A 17,275-nucleotide genomic window follows, 5' to 3' on the forward strand; every position below is an offset into this window, starting at 1 on the left:
CGACTTCAAAAACTGTTAAATTTATTTCTGCTTCCTTTGCTCTCTTGCTTGCAGCTAGAGCTGGTATTGCTGGACTGACTCTGGAGGTAAAGTGCCCCCACTGGAGGGATGAATCACCACATCAAAAGTTCAAGGGGCCAGGAGCCTTGGAGCTAAATCAAAATGGAGACTGTTTTTGATGTACATAGACCTGGAAGTCTGGAGAGGTGGTTCACCCTAGCCAGACACCATGAGTGCTTGAAGGCCAGCAGGAGTCTCGTCTATGCTCCTCCCAGCCCATAAATAAGCATGGGGCGAATGCCTTAGTTTCTGCTCCGTTACTTTGAAGGTACAACATGACCAAGGCAACTTATGAAAGAAAGCATTTAATTGGGAGCTCGCTTACTGTTTCAGAGGTGAGCCCATGACCATCATGGTGGGGAGCATGGCAGAAGGCAGGCAGACACGGCACTGTGGCGGAAGCTGAGGGATTCCATGTTTAGATAACAATTGTGAGGCAGGGAGAAAGAGCTAACTGGGAATGTCACGGGCTTTTGAAATCTCAAAGCTCACCCCTAGTCCAATAAAAGCACATCTCCTAATCTTTCCCAAACAGTTCCACTAACTGGGGACCAAGGATTCAAATATATGAGTCTATGGAGACCATTGTCATTCAAGCCACTACTGTGGGGTCCTGTTAGATTCTTAGAAGCACTAGAAGGTTTAAGGTCAAAGGTCAAAAGGGTACCTTCCGTCCTCCACGAGGGGGGTGGGTAGACTCTGCATTTGGACATAACAAAGAGGAGACTTTTGATCTTGTGTTCCAGGAAGTAATTAATAACAGGTGAACAACCGATTGACTAGAACATGAAATAGAGAGAGGTGGAGGAAGGAGTCTTGTGTGGAAAAAGCTAACTCTAGTGCCTGGAAGGATAGAAGGCACCTTAAGGAGGGCCTTGCCCTAGACCCTTGAAGGACCAAGCAATTAAAGGAAATGAAAGGAAGCGGGAGAAGCATGGAAGCACATTCTGGGAGGGGCTCAGGGATGACCTGGGGATGGAAGTTTGGGGTATTTCAACTTTATGTCCCCTGGCTTAGCTGTTCTGGGGGAAGGAGGGTGACTGAAATGGGAAGGGGAGATGGGAGATGGGTCACCAAATCTTCCATGTCACCCTCCTGGGAAATCCAAACCTTGTTATGGGGGAAACCATGCAGCTGCCATCTTGTGTAGAAAGCATGTATGTCTAAAGAGGACTGGATGTCTTTTGGTGATGGTGTTTAGACTTCGGTGTAACATTAGGAATACAAGGTGGGTCAGAGGCATGCTTGTCTTATAAGCACGGTCTCCTAGGCATGCTGCAGTGTGGTAGATGGGTGGATTCTTGGGGCTTTCGGGCCTCATTCTGGCATGCTTAATGAGTCCCAGGCCAATGAGAGACACTGCCTCAAAATAAAAAGGTGGAAATTGCCTGAGGAATGACAACTAAGTCGTTTTTTTGTCCACCACAAGAACATACACACGTATGGACCCAAGATGCACACAAACAGATGTATACACATATGTACAAACACACACACACACACAGAAAAAAAGGAAGGAAGGAAGGAGGCAGAAGAAGATGGAGACACAGAGAATGAGAATACAAAGGTGTTCATCTTGTGTCTGCTCTCAAACAACCTGGTGTTTTCTTGGGCTATAGAAGCCATCAAGGTGGTACCCACATGAGAATCCTCCTTCAATGATGAAAGGTGTCACTTTCAAGTCAGGGTGAGTGACGACACTTCTTCCGGGTGCAAATGCTTGAAATATATTCTCCCAGATGAATATTCTCTTGACAAAAGCAAAAAACTCTCCTTCCTGAATTTCAGAGAAGTCGGTTGGGTGCTAAGTCAGGAAGTTCATTGTAAACAAGAACTTTCATACCCCTGGAGTGGAGCGCGCTTGAGATAAATACAGACCAAGAGGGACTGACCCCTCAGGGCTCTGGGCTCTGGGGTGCCCTTCCTGATCTCTCCACAGGGGACCAGAGGTCCTACTGCACAGATGTGGGCTTGAAGCCGGGAAGCTCAGGTCACAGCCTCAGTTCCATAGGCACTGGAGTCAAGCCTCAGTCCAAGACTGAGCTTTCAACCTGGACAGAAATGAAACTCTCATTCTTAGTGTTGAGCATGAGTTGAATGGTGGCTAACACCAACTTTATACAGCTGCATGTCTGCACCAACTTTATACAGCTGCATGTCTGCACCAACTTTATACAGCTGCATGTCTGCACTAACTTTATACAGCTGCATGTCTGCACCAACTTCATACCACCCACATGTCTGCACCAACTTTATTCCAGCTGCATGTCTGCACTAACTTTATTCCAGCTGCATGTCTGCACCAACTTCATACCACCCACATGTCTGCACCAACTTCATTCCAGCTTCATGTCTGCACCAACATTATACCAGCTGCATGTCTGCACCAACTTCATACCAACTGTATATCTGCACCAACTTCATTCCAGCTTCATGTCTGCACCACATTCGTACCAGCTGCATGTCTGCACCAACTTTATACCAGTTGCATGTCTGCTCCAAGAGCCTGCTGTGTATTCTATGGCATGTGGAACAAGCATGGGAGAGACACCACTATTAAACCTATTGTGTAGCTAGGAAACATTCTCTTCGATGTTCACCAGCTTATCCAAATCTCCTCTGCACGGTAGTGACTGGATACAGCCTGGGGCTGGCTGGCAAGAGATACTTAGTTGTGGTGTGGTGACTGCCTGGGTCCCTTCCCCAGAAGGTCACTCTTTCTGTGACAGTGGAGTGCATGGTCTCTGCTTTCTAATGTCATGGGTAATTGTTTTGATTTAAGGTCTTTTATAAACACTTTCCATGTCGGGACTGCATTTATAGCACTAGAAGGAGTTCTACTTCTTAAGCAAACACAGAGTGTTTGTTTTTGTGGTCATCACAAAATGACCTCAGAATCAACCTTCATGTTTCCCCAAAGGAAAGCACACATACATTAGTTTTTATAAACAAAAGAGAACATGATGAATAGCAATGAGAAAATTGGAGCTATGTGGGATTGAAGATTCTGAGTAGTTTGACTTAACTGCAATCAAAATGACAAATTATTTAGGAAAGTGTCTCTTGAGAACGTGGCAAATTAAAAGTTCTAGAAATAACACTGTCAAATCTATCTTCCAAAATGTCACAGAGGGAAGACAGCGAAAGGGATGTGCCAAGAGGTGGTTCGTTCTTTCAAAAAAAAAAAATTGTCAGCAATTTGGGAAAAAATTAAGATAATCATTGGGACTGAAGAATTTGCCTTAGGGCTTTAAACATTTCCTATCTGGCTGAGGACCTGGGCTCTGTTCCCAGAACCCACACAATAACTCCCAACCATCTGTAACTCCCGTTCTAGGGGATCTGATGCCCTCTGCTGGCCTCTGCAGGCAACACACCCAGTGGTGCACAAACATGCATGCAAGTCCTCATTCATTCTCAGAAAATAAAAATAAACAAATCTTTAAATAGAAAAAGGGAAACATGATAGTTGTTTCTAATAAAACTCTCCACCGACTCCCACTGTGCCAAGTGGCAGTGGCAGTATCTTGAGACCACAACCAGTCATGGATGTCACTCGGGGGAAGTGATGATGATGGCTGCTAGCAAGGAAGGGGAGACCAAGGTCCTGAGGATGCCATCAACAGCCATCAGTTTGAACTATCTAGGTAAGCAAGTGACAAACACTACTGGAGTGAAAAAGAGTCCCAGATCAGCATATACCAATCTGCCAATCACCAGGAAAACAAAACGCAGAAAAGAAATTCTACTAGCAACAAAACAGAATAGCCTAGGAGTCGATACACAGTCGCAGCATCTGTTTTCTTGGTAAAGAATGCAGCAGCAGGGCTGGGGATCAGTGAGTGGCCTAGCTTGTGTAAGGCTCAAAACCCTGCATCCAGGGAAGTAGAAAAAGACAAGATCTCCTGAGTAAAATGGAAGCATGGGGACCTGGGAGAAGGCTGAGGGGGAGGGGAGAGGCAGGGAGCTACAGCTATAAATAATAATGGCAATAATAAAAAGAAATGGAATACAGCACTCCTGTCACTACAACCAAGTAAATATAAAGGAGCACCAAAATGAGTAGGGTAACATTCTTCTCAGCAGAAAAACAGGAACCAACCTCAGCCTACTAGCGGTTTTATTTGAGATGAGAATGGTCCTGTGGGTCTCTGGGGATAATGAGCAAAGGAAAGATTCCAGCTTTGACAGTAGAGGCAGAGGGGACTGTGCTGGACACAAAGACACACACTATTTAAACCTTTCAGGGTAGGCCAGAGAACGTGGAGGCCCCAGGGACATGATGGGCACATGCTAACTTGATATGTGTCTACGGGCACCGCAAACATGAACGGGGAAGGGGTGTTTGACATAATAGGTACCTTAGAGAAACTGAACTAAAAGTGGGGAGGAAAAGCACGTGTGGGTGGGTTTTATACGGTATTCTGAGAGTCAAGTATTCAAACAGGCACAGCGAGGGAGATGGTTGGGTAGAAAAAGAGCTTGCCCTGCCAGCATGAAGGGCACAGCTCTGTGCTGGAACAACTTGGATATGAAGTGCGTGGTTGGCATCCCTGCCTGGAAGAAGAGGCCAGCTCTGAGCTTGCACTTGCCCAGCCTGATGCCTCGGCCACAGCAGCTGAACAAGTGTGTCCACACCTCCTGTCCTATATTCTTGCCCATGGTCTCCATCCAAGTTCCTTCTTTTTATCTTTGTTAGAGAAATACTTCATTAATATGCCTTTTAACATGTCCCTCAGAAGCAAAAACTGTCACAGAAACGTCCCACCACCCCTGGTTTTACACGTCTGGTGAAATTTATGGCATCAATTGGACCAGGATCACTCTCTGTCTTCTGCCATCCCAGTCCAAAAGTGACTCTCACCACTTCCTCTTTCCTTTGTGTTTCAAAGAACCCACCCGAGTTTTTCAAAGCTTAGATGTCTCCAGCTTTGAAGGTAAATGAGAAACAGGATTAAAATAAAAGAATGAAATCCGCACACCTGGGAAAATGCCCGTGGCTCCCACTCACAAAACCCCAGAGGAAATGAAAAAAAAAAAACTTTTGTCTGATGTTCTTTCCTTCATCAAAAGCCCAATTGCCACCTTCACAGAGTGTGCACATGAAAAAAATACAACAAATAAACCCAAACCCAAGATGCTTACTGAGCCCAGTGGTTCTCAACCTGTGGGTCGTGACTCACTTGGGGTCGCATATCAGATATTTACATTACAATTAATAACAGTAGCAAAACCACAGTTATGAAGTAGCACTGAAATAATCCTATGGTTGGGGGGTGTTAAAGGGTCGCAGCATCAGGAAACAATGTTGAGAACCACTGTTCCAGCCAGAGTCAGCTCAGACTAGAAAATCCAATTTGATGGGGAATATTAGGATTTGGAGGTGCTGTCCCCCTGAGAATGAGACTCATGTGTTGAAGGCTTGATCCCCAGTATAGTGTTCCCAGGGAACACTTTGGGAAAGTGACCCACGAGGACTCTGACCTTACCAGTGAATTAACATGTATATAGTTGGAATCACTGGGGCAATGCCTTTGAGGAATAGATCTTGTTACCCTCTGTCTCTCTGTCTGTCTGTCTGTCTCTCTCTCTCTCTCTCTCTCTCTCTCTCTCTCTCTCTCTCTCCCTTCCTCCCTCCCTCTTTATCTCTCTGTCTGTGTCTCTCCCTGCTGGTCTCTCTCTCTCCCTCCCTCCCTCCATCCCTCCCTCTTTATCTCTCTGTCTCGCCCTCCCTTCCCACCCTCCCTCCTCACTGCACTGAGGGAAGCATCTTCCTCTACCGTGCATCTCTACCATGCATCTCTACCGTGCATGCTGTCATTAAGTCCTACCTTAACACAAGCAAGCCCTCAGTGATGCAGCTAGCTGACCATGGACTAAACTTCTGAAATTTAAATTTGAGTTTCATGAACCAGAATAGATGTTTGCTCCTTTAAGATGTTTTCCTCTGCTCTTTTATCACAGCAATAATTTAAAAAAAAAATTAACACAGGGAAAGACAGCTTGCAGGAATAAGTGCCTTCTACGCTGGCCAGGAGAGGCGGTGGGCACAGCTGCTGGCCCAACATGCCAGAGTCCAGCTGATGTGCCCTGCTATTCCAGGGGCAGCACTAGCGGCCTGGGAACAGAGGTGCTGCCTTTGCTCTGGTCAACTCTGCTTCCTTCCCGGTGGTCTCTAACCTGAGCCATTCATTGTCACTTTGGTCCCTAAAAAGCTCCTGTTCCTCCACTCTGGCTCCTGACTTGGGATCTTGTACTATTACTACTCTACCTGGCTAACAGGTCAGCCACTCAGAGATTTCACTGACTCCTCCTAAGCTGCCACAGGCCATCACTCACTGATTCCTCCAATCCCATCTGCTCCTGCTTAACTGGGGCAAGCCCTCTGGTCTTGGCTGAGATGCTGGTGAAACTGGACATACTGGTGTAAGAGTTCTAGGTGATCTGATGCCCTCTTCTGACCTCCAAGGGCACCTGTGTGCACCTGGTACAGGCAGATAATCTCAGGACAACCCCCACCCCACCACCACACACACACACATAAAATTAACAAGTAAAAGAAAATTTTAAAACCAGCCAATGGGTACTTGAAGAGGTACTTAACTCCACTAATCAGCAGGAAAATGCAAATCAAAATCACAGTGAAGTATCACCTCCCACCCTTACAATGGCCATTATCAAAATGACAAGAGACAGAAGGTGGCCAAGACCTGAGCAAAGGGACGCAAAGGGACCCCGCCCAGTGGAGGTCTTTCTGCCTCTAAACAAGGGTCTTTCTAAACTGTTCTCTCTGCTTAGCCGGCTCCTCTTCACTTAGTCCCCGCCTCCAGCCCTGGCCAATACAAACCCTAATTATCCTTATCACATTCATTTCATATTTCTTCCGTAGGAAAACCACTCTTCCCCCTGCAAGGCCAGCGTCCTGCTTCTTCCATCATCTGCCAGCCACTGCTAATTGTCTCCCTGTGGCTTCCATAAGTGCAGCGTCTAGTCTGGCTACCCATGTTTGCAGTAGCAGCAGCCAGCTCCAGCAGCTGGCACACAGCCGATGGGGCTTCCTAGACTTGCTGAGGGGGTGGATAAGCTTGACACCTCTGGACTCTAGCAACCATCAGCAAGATGCACTCCCCAGGGCAGAGGAAACATGGAAGCAAACAGAAACCACAGAACAGGAGAGACCGGTGCACAAGGTGCTCTGAGGACAGATTTCTCGGACAACGTGCTCCCAGAGGAAATGGTATTTAGGTGGGACATGGGGATATGGGACTTTGAGCCAGGCCTGCTAACAAGAATGCTGGGGAAGGGGTGACCTGCTAACGGTCACACAGCTCTTGCTGTCTATAAAGCCTCATTAAGAGGAATGTATCTGGAGTACTGACTGCTGGACTCCAGCATCCAGCTCAATGTTTTAACCATTTGTTAACTGACTAAGTGAATGAATGAAGTCGGAGCTGTCAGGAGGGCCTGGGCTAACAGAAAGGCCTCAGCATTGACATCTGAAAGGTTTGATGACCCACAAGGAAGTTAGAGTCCAGCAAAGCAAGCACTTACCGTTTTAATCCCTGGAGAACAAGTATGGTATTTATTAGCTTTAATATACATTTTTATGCTGTAAGGGCTCGGGCCGTAGTTGTTATATTGTTTTTATTGTCACTGACAAATGTTCACTTTGGGAACTTAAAAATATCTTTAAACAGAGAGAGCAAACGAACCTTTTAATGTGAGACCTCACCCCGACAGACAGTTTCCACACATTCACACTAATTATGGAAATTGTTAGGCACTAGACAACCGGAAGTACAGAGCAGGCCTTGTTTCTGGTTTTGTAAAAGAGGAAAACAAGAATGTACCAGCAGCCACTCCAGACAAGGCACACAGAGAGGTGAGAGGCAGGTGGCTCGGAGACAATTTGGTCCAACTGAGATGTAAGGAGCCCTGCACAGGCTAAAGGCAGATTGGACGCCTCCCCCAGGGGAAGAGCTTGGATGCAAACCCGAGAGCCTAGTTCAACCCGTCACGGAAAGTTGTCTTTTGATCTCCACATAGTGGACCTATGGAATCTCTACTGAGTAAGATAGGAGCTGGATCCAGAGCTTGTGAGGTCGGGCAGTGCACAGAAGCCCATGCAGAATCGACCCCTTTTTCCTAAGCTGGAACATCCCAGAGAAACCAGTGCTGCCGAGCAGACATGTGAAATCCCTTGAGTCCTGCATTGTCCATCTCTCAGTTCCAGGTTCTAAGCTGTAGGCAGGATCTAGGCAGGAGGCAATGGTTAGGCTTTGGATGTCTCACTAAAGAAAGAAAGCATCCTTGCCCATGAGCACCCTCCTGGTGTGCTTGCTCATTAAGCTGTCTTGTTGCCGTACCCAGGTGCTAAGAGCTGTGGGCATCGAGCACTGTTAAGTACTCAGAGCAGTCAGTCTTTGGCTGTGTTAGTCGTGAGTTGATGCATCCTGTCCTCCTCCTTCCTGCACTCGTCCCAGAGGAGGCCCAGAGAGGCCTCTATATACCCAGGAAGCATCTGGGCCACCCTCCATCCCCCTCACCCATCACAGGCGGTAGGTACCATGGACTCGGTTTCCTTCCAGTTCTTGACCAAGGCACAGTTCCCTAACCCCAGACACTGCTGGCTCTGGCCCCATGTGCCGGCAGCCACGGACTCCTACTGGACTTCTGAGCCAGCCTCATCCTCCCCACTCCAGTTTGTTCCCTTTCCTTTACCTCCTCATAGCCCCTTCTGCCATGGGCCTGGCTACACCACCACCGCCCTGCTGCAGTCTCCCTGGAGTATCCTGCTGGGCTCAGTGAGCAGCCCCTCACCTTCGCCCTCCTCATGCATCTTCCTCGCCCACATGGTTCACTCCTGCTCTCTTGGTGCCAGACCCTCTCAGTTACTACCACAGACACTGCTTTCATCTGGAGGCCTCTTCCGTTGTCTCATCCTGTCTCTGTGCCTTCTCCTCTCTCAGACCCCATGTCTACTCCCTAACCCTCACGTGGGCATGCTCTAAGGCTTACCTCACTCTATACCAACCTAGATGAACATAATTCTTTGCCAAGCCCACCAAGTAAGTACGTTGTTGAGCTGAGATTCTAATCCTTCCTGTTCCTCATACAGCAAGGCAAATTAGAAGACTGAACAATTATTTAGGGAAAAAAAAAAGACCAACTCAAGATTGTGGTAGAGTTAGTGAATTTCTTGGAAAGACACACAAAGATGTGTAAAATGAAAAAAGCAAGCTTACAGAACCATAGGTATGTCACGATCCTATGAAAACAACACAACTACAACTAACCAAATATTCGGGTAAGAAGCATATAGTTTTTTTAGATTTTATTTATTTATTATGTAAACAGTATTCTGCCTGCATTTATGCCTGTAGGCCAGAAGAGGGCGCTAGATCTCGTTATAGATGGTTGTGAGCCACCATGTGATTGCCTGGGAATTGAACTCAGGACCTCTGGGAGAGCACCCAGTGCTCTTAACTGCTGAGCTATCTCTCCAACCCCCAAGCATAGAGAGCAAAGCCTGTATAAATGCACATTTAGCTGTTGTCATTGGTTAATGAGCTGTGGACTTGAACCTAAGGTTTGAGTCTTTGTGTAATATTTATGCTCTAAGAATGTGTCCATGAATATGTGCCACACGAGCCCTCAGGAATCGCCACCTCAGAGAGGAGACTTCTAAGGGCTCCCTGTGGCCTGGTAACAATGAGAGGAAAGCAGCTATGGCTGTCCGAAAAGCCACACGTACCTTTCCCAGGAGCTCAGGCAAGCCCAGCAGCTGCCCAACAAACACGCCGATGCAGATGAAGATGGCGGTCACCTGGCCCAGTGAGCCTCGGATCTCCTTGGGGGAGATCTCATTGAGGTACATGGGGAGCGCACTCAGTGCGATGCCTGAGGAAAAGACACAGCAGTGAGAGAGGCCCTGGCTCACACGTGGTCACAGGAAGAGCACTTACAGGTGCTGATGTGTCTCCTGCCCACGACACCAAGACCACGGGAGAGCGCATGTCAGCTCACGGTGGTGATAACTGTCACGGGGGAAGAAGAAGTATGGGCCACAGTCATGAGTGTGTGCGGTACTTTGAATGAGAAAAGTCCTCCATAGGCTCCAGCATTTGCACATCTATTCCCCAATAGGTGGGTGGTGCTCTTTTGGAAGGTTTAGATGGTGTAGCCTTGCTGGAGGAAACACATCACTGGGGGCGGGCATTGAGATTTCAAAGCCTTGTCTACTTCCAGTGTTCTCTGTCCTCTCTCAGCTTCCTGCCTCTGCTGCTACACTGGCTGCTGTGCCTCTCCACCAGGACAGACTCTTTTCACCCTGAAACCATAAGTTGTAATAAACTCCATTCACAAGTCACTTTTGGTCTTAGTATCTTTGTCACAGCAACAGAAAAGGAACTAATACAGTATAGCGTTAACCTCTCTAGCTCACCAGCGCCATAGGGGTGAGAGCAGACAGGAGGGAACTGCAGATACTCAGCATGCAAACACTGCTATTTGCTTGTAGCTGACCTTTTCCTTAGAGAGCAGGAGATGCAGTGGCCTTGTGAACATGTGACCTCCACTGAAGAGATAGCAGTGATGAGAGGAGAGTGTAGAGGCCATAGGAGGGGCACCGGAACACTGTGAAACTCAGGGACGAGGCTAATCTCTACATAGCAGGGCAAGACTGAACTGTGAATGGCTAAATTCATTCTGATTCTTTATAAAAAATACGATAGCTCGAGACAGTCCAGAGAAGGGCGATTGTGTGGCGTGATGACCACCTGATTTAGGATAAGCCTGTGTTTGAGTCTCTGATGCATCCGGGCTTGCCTGCTACCATCTATCCAGGCTGACTGGTCCTCAATAAGCATCCCCACTCCTAAGCAGCCTTGTTCAACGTCTGACCCTCCCCCTGCCATCCATCCCCCCTCGATGTGTGAACCTCAGGGTTCAGTGAGGCTCTAGCCCATTGTGTCCTTGAAGACTGACCTTGGTTCTTCTGTTTTGAACCCTCTGTTCTCAGAGATCCTAAGCTGATTCCCACCTATGCTTCCTGTTTGAGTTCAACATCCCCTCCTACGGTAGGAGATGGATTTGTATCTTCCAAATCATGTTCAGTCTCTACCCTCTATTACCTATGGCCGACATTATCTAGTGAGAAGGTCTTTACCGACATCATTATACCTGGATGAGGTGATAATGGATGATAGGTTGTTAAAAACATTAATTATTTCTGAAACTTTCCATATTCTTAGCAACAAGAACCATGGAGATTCTACTTGTAGCTGTCATGGCTTGTGTTCTGGGAACTCCTACTGCGGCCGATGGGAAACTTTACCATAGGGAACGTGGGCAGCTCTGGGAAGGTCATGCCTGGGCCATGTCCAGTTCAATCTTCCACCAATGCAAAATTCCTGCTTTAAATTCTGCGGTCTATGTGAATTTGTCTCCAATGCCATATTGAATCATAATTATTTCTATATAAAAAGTAGCATGTTGATGTTTCTCTAAATCTCCTAGGGAAAAAAAATCAAAGGTGTCCTATATTTCTAATCTGACTCAAATGCGCCACGAGAAACTAGGCAAACGTTCTAGAATGTTCAGGACTATCAATAACATGGCTTTAAATTCTTTGTTTTGCTTTGAAGTAGAATCTCAGATAGACCAGGCTGGCCTTGAACTCACTGGGCAGAGGAGCCTGTCAAAACTGACCTCAAACTTCTGCTCTTTCTGCATCCTTCTCCCATGCGGGTTGTACCACCCCATCTGGTTTTATATGGTGTTGGGTTGGGTTTCATGAACGCCAGACAAGCACTCCACCCACTGAGTTGTGTCCCCATCCCTGGACTTAAATTCTTTATTATAAGCACACAGCCGATCTAATTCAGGTCTAGTAGTTTTCCTCTCTTCCCTTACCTTAAACGCCCTCGTTTTGCTCTCTGTGCTCTAATGGTTTGGAGAGAAGAAATGGCATGGCATCTCTGGGGCTTGGCACAGCTCCAGGAGGCTGTGTTCCAGAAGTCAGGGTGTGTTTTAAAAGTTCCCCCATTCTTCCTTTTCTTTTGCTTCTTTTCTGAACAGCTCACAGGAAAGGGGCCTAAAAGGCGTTTGTTTTGGAGTCTGTGGCTGTGATGATTCGGAGAGCAACAAGTGCAGCATGCTTCTGCGAGGCAGGCAGAGCCGAGGAGAAAGCGGCTGATGAAATATTAAAAACCCCCAGAGAAAGCAGAGCAGGGGCCTCATTGGTGAGGCTGTCAAGCAACCTTCTTCTGTCTTGCTTCCAATCCTGGATCTGCCCCTTCCAAGCTTAGCATCAAGCATGCTGCAGCAGCTCTCAGGACGAGAGTATCCCCCACCATGCCTGCGGCAGAGGCAGGCAGGCTTGGCTCCTGCTGGACTGAGCACTTTACGCAAAGGATAATTCTGGCATTGTCCAAAGAGGGCAGGCTTGCTATTTGGTCCCTCCAGGGAGCAGCAGGGGGAGACTCAGACAGTTAGGAAGGCTGCCGTGCTTGGCCCCACTGCAGGCACATCCCCAGCTGGACCTCTGTCTGCTCTTATCATGGGCCTTGCTTTGGCCAGAGTGACTGTGGCTAATGTATTGCACAGCATTTGCACGTTAAGGCTTCCTCCTCCTGCTGTGCTCTAGAGCCCGTGGAATTCCATGGGAAGAAACCCCACTCTGCTGGGTGAGACCCCTCTACTCGTGGATTCTATCTCAAGTGAGAAAGAGAGCCCAAACTGAGCTGACAAGATTGAGAGTACACAATGCAGTAGATGGGCGGGCTCATCGGGTAAAGGTGATTACCACCAACCAAGCCTTTTGACCTGAGTTCAATTCTAAGCCTGCAAGCCATCCTGTGGCTCCCACATATACAGACTGACAAAATCAATAAAAGTAATTTTAAAATATTGAGAATATAAAACACGTAGAGCTGACTGAGGCTTAGAAACTTTGCTCAGAGATCTGCAGGTTTAGGGAAAAACCTAAAAGCTTTAATCTGTAAACCTCACTCCCTGGGCAGAATCTGGCCACTCCTCTCTGCCTGCCCTACCACACAGTCTTGCCCAAGTCATGCAGGCTGTCCCTGGTTCTCCTGAGCCCACTCCTGGATCCACTATACCCAAGTGCCCAAGAGGTGGCCTTGACTCAGGAAACAATCTGTGCCCTCCCCTCTCAGCCCTTTCTGACTTCCCCTCATACTCGGCACCAACACTGGGTCCTAGCTGAGGGCTGCACTGTCTGGTTCTGGCTACCTTTCGTCCTCAGCTCCCACACTCTCCTCTTCTCCAGGCTCCAGCCTTCTTGGCCCCTCACTCATCCTCAGAAATGCCAATCACCTTCCTTGTCAGGCCCACAGCACTCCCGTCTCTGCTGAGAGCCTGGATCCTCAGATTTTCACTCATTTTTCAGTCTCGGCTCATTCTGGTCTCTGCTCACCTTTACCAGTCCTTCTAACTGGCTTTCCTGCAAAAACAAAAACCTCCTTGCTAGCCTGCCTTCTGCCCTGCCTTGTTTGCTTCCTGGGCCTTGTGCACAATAGATGCCGTTTGCGCCAATGGCTGCGTTCTCCCCAGCACACAGCACATGGGGCATAGTCAGGAATCTAGCACTTGGTGAATGAACAGGAGACTGAACGGTCAGAAGCTCAGAAGCCTTGGGCGAGCCGCGTCTTCCCACCTAGACTATGGATTTTATAAAGAAGGCAGCAGACACACTGTAAAAACTAGCCTGTTTTGTTTTTTTTTTTTTTCCAGTTGGATGCTATAACACTCTGTAGAGGGACATTTAGCTACTAAGTGGAGTTCTAGAATCTTGGCCTCTTCCAAGTCTGTCTGAGCTCCAAGCACCTCTCCCCATTCCAGACAAGCCCTGGAAGTACCCTCCTCCCCAGTTGGGCTGAAGTCTCACCTCCATCCACGCCCATGATGAACCGTCCCACAATGAGCATTTCAAAGGCTCCTGACTGGAGTGAGCAGGCCATTAGCAATGATGCCAAAATTGCAAATCCATTATTGGCCAGCAGCGTGTACTTCCTGGAAGGAGAAGTGGCTTGATGAGGACAATGCATTATGAGGCACATGTCAGTGGGGTCTGTCCTCCCCAAAACAGAGACACCGGTCCCATCAGAAGGTCAATCGAGTGAGATTCAGGTGGTGAAATAAGCATGACCTTAGAAATTAGGGTCATGAGTCACCCCCAGTCTTAGCTGTATGACCTTGAGCCTGGCATCCACTCCCTGTTTCTCTGTTCACGATGGGGTAGACAGGGGGCACTGTCAACTAGAAAGCTATGGATTCCTTGTGGAAGGATTTTATTTCACCAACTCTGAGTTTCATTTAGCATTTATCAAGATAAGGTGTAAGTCACAATGCAGGAGCTGGGCTAAGCAGAAAAACAGAAAACACTCAGTATTCCAGTGGAAAGACGTTAGCATGGGGCGTTGGATAACCATGTTAGAAGAGTGATTTATGTAAAGATTCTCTGAAAAGGGAGGTGCCGCTCTGGGGTGCTAGTGCCTTAGAGGCTCAGGAGGGCATCCCTGAAGAGCTGGCTCAGAGTGGTACAGATCACTGGTACCACCTCTCTGATGGGCACTTAGTCTGCCTCTCGGGATTGGACAAAAGCTGGAAACTAGAATCAGTGGCCAAGGAAAGTAAGGCAAACAAAAACAGGCCAGAGTGTGGTGTCCAGACAACAGCTGGACAGTCTGCGTGGCCTCCTATAGTTCTAGCTGGTGGACCTTCTGTTTCTCTTCCCTCTCTCCCCTCCTCCCTCCCTTCCTCTCTCCCTCCTTCCCAATCTCCCTTCCTCCCTCCGTCCTCCCCTTTCCCTCAATAAAACAATCATATTTTTTAATACTCTATAGGCACCTTAGATCTAATGAACTACAGATCTAAAGCTGGATTGGAACCATCAAAGAGCCAGACAAATTCCCTTGACAATAATTACTCTTACTGCTATGTGTTGGGATAGCTGTCTGTTTCAAGAATGTGTCCTTAAGCCTTCACAGTGGAGATTCCTGCTTTCCTTGGGGGCGGGGAGCTGGATTCTGCAATGGCCCTGTCTTTGAGGAGTGAGGGGGCTGTGTTTTCTTTTCCTCTCCTGCCAGAACCAACGCAGCAGCTCCCATGTGTTCAAGCCTTGATGCGTAACAGGCTCTAAGCTGAGCACCAGATATGACAGAGGCAGGGCTCTTCCATACTTATGTCATACCAAGTTAACCAGGATGCTGATGAGTTAGGGAGTTGAAGAGTTTAGGAAACACCCTCTCTTTGCACCTCCCCAACAACAGCAGCAACAACCACTAGGTAAATTAAGAAGCCTCATATTGTTTTGTAATTTATGAGAAGCAAAGGGTTTTCGAAGGAGAATTAGTATTCCCTTTAACAGTTAGATTTCTTGAGCTCCAGGACAACTGTCTCTGTGACTTCTGCCTCATGTAAGCATTTGAGTGAAGTTCCCTCCCTTTCTGCATCTTCCTCGACAATCTCACAGTCGCTGCCTTTTGCATCTGTGGCAGTGGTACCAAGATACTCACAACAGCATCCTACAGCAGCAGATGGTTGGAACGGCCCAAGTGTTCACTAATAGTAAACTAAGCTGTAGTGTGTTCACATGGGTGCTGTGCCACAATCAAATCAGGAGGGGCTTTCTATACTCTGTGGTAGGAAGAGAGAAAGGCCAAAGTGCAGAGTTTAGTGTAAACCATGCCGCGATATGTGTGGAAAAAGATGTGTGACTCTGTACTTGTGTGCATGTGCTATGTGCATGTGCTATGTGCATGTGTGTACTTGCGTGTCTGTCTTTGTACGTGAAGACACCCAAATTTGTAGCCCTGGGTGTCTCCAGAAAGGACTAAGGGAGTGGAGAGCAAGTGTTAAAAGGGAACCCTGACCTTTGTGCCCATTGAGTCCTTTAGCAATCGAAGCCACATGGATGTGTTAATTAGCCAAAAATGATGGGATTTAATATTTTAAAATCTAATTTAAACAGACTTTATTATGGGAAAACAGTTGTGCTTGTGATATACCAAGATGGTTAAACATGCTTAGCGGGTGTGTAGATATGCTACATGACGGGGCAGTTTGTGTCCCAGGATGGAGTAGGACAGTGTGTGATTCATTTATCTATTCAGAATAGCAATTAATCTAAAACTTATCCACTGTTTGCTTCTGGAATTTTCCACTTATTATTTCCCAATACAGCTGACTTCAAGTAACCATAATCAAGGAAAGTAAAATCCCAGACAACAGAAGCTAGTGTGTGTGAACAGGACAGTGTCTGCTGTTAACCTGTTTCTTCTCCATCCTTCCTCCTTTCTCTGCCTTGCTGTAGGATTGGTGTGTAAGGCCTCCCAAGGAAGGGTGGAGAAGTCACTTACAGGGTCCCTATCACACTCTCTGCTCACATTACTGAGTGTGCATCTTCCCTAGGGTCCCAGCTGTGCTCCTAGTAACTGTGCCCTGTAGTGTGTGGCCCTGGCCTTCGGACTCCAGGAAGGCTGCCTCTCCATTTTGACTTTCCATCCCAGAGATGGGAGACACTTGGATGAAAAAGGAAAAAAAAAAACCCACCAAAATTCTGACAAACACAATTCTCTCCTTGTAACTTCCATGTATGATCCCTGTCTTGACCCTTAGGCCCTCACAGGCCCAACCCTATTGGTAGAGTCTCATCGGGGAGGCGAGACACAGTGTCCTCTGACCTGGCCAAGACAGTGTGTGCTTATCCCGTGGACAGAGAACTAAGAAGCCTGATTAGAAATTAAACCCAGCTCACTCACAGACATCTCTCCATGACATCAGCACCGTTAAGGTGGGTGTTTTAGCTGGAGGATGTGGGAGAGAAAGCCATGGAGTAGGTCTTCCGTGAGTGGCTCTCAAGTCTGGCTGCTCCTCGGGCTCACCAACAGTGCTCACAGACAGTCACCTGATGTGTGGTGAGAGAGGGGTGTGCTCAGGAATGTGTGGTTAGCCAGTGACATCGTAGGCAACATGGAGAGCGCTGAGGGTGAACTAACTGTCTCTGGTGCCTCCTGCTGGTAACACTTTCAGCCATGGTAGCTCATACGGAGATGCTCCCAAGCCACCCTTTCAAAGCCAGCATGATGTGCGGCTATCATAATGATGCTACCTAACAAACCCGAGCTTCACTGTGCAGCCTTAAACACTGTATATTCACTGTATAAGTCACCTTGTGAGTTATATAACTGTT

At 47.6% G+C, this 17,275-nt stretch overlaps 1 protein-coding gene across 1 annotated transcript in view; it reads right to left on the reverse strand.

Moving 5' to 3' along the window:
* The window catches only part of Slc2a9 (solute carrier family 2 member 9), a 119,940-nt gene that overhangs the window by 74,079 nt on the left and 28,586 nt on the right, over positions 1–17,275 (reverse strand). The window contains exons 4-5 of the mRNA XM_041636279.1: positions 13,970–14,094; positions 9,815–9,960 (exon numbers count right to left, since the gene is read on the reverse strand). Of these exons, the coding sequence (XP_041492213.1) occupies positions 9,815–9,960; positions 13,970–14,094 (271 nt within the window). The remainder of the gene's footprint in view (positions 1–9,814; positions 9,961–13,969; positions 14,095–17,275) is intronic.

This window comes from Microtus oregoni, unplaced genomic scaffold (genome assembly GCF_018167655.1).
Source record: "Microtus oregoni isolate MIOR12 unplaced genomic scaffold, Mior012 000049F_ref0000343, whole genome shotgun sequence".
Classification (NCBI taxonomy): domain Eukaryota; kingdom Metazoa; phylum Chordata; class Mammalia; order Rodentia; family Cricetidae; genus Microtus; species Microtus oregoni.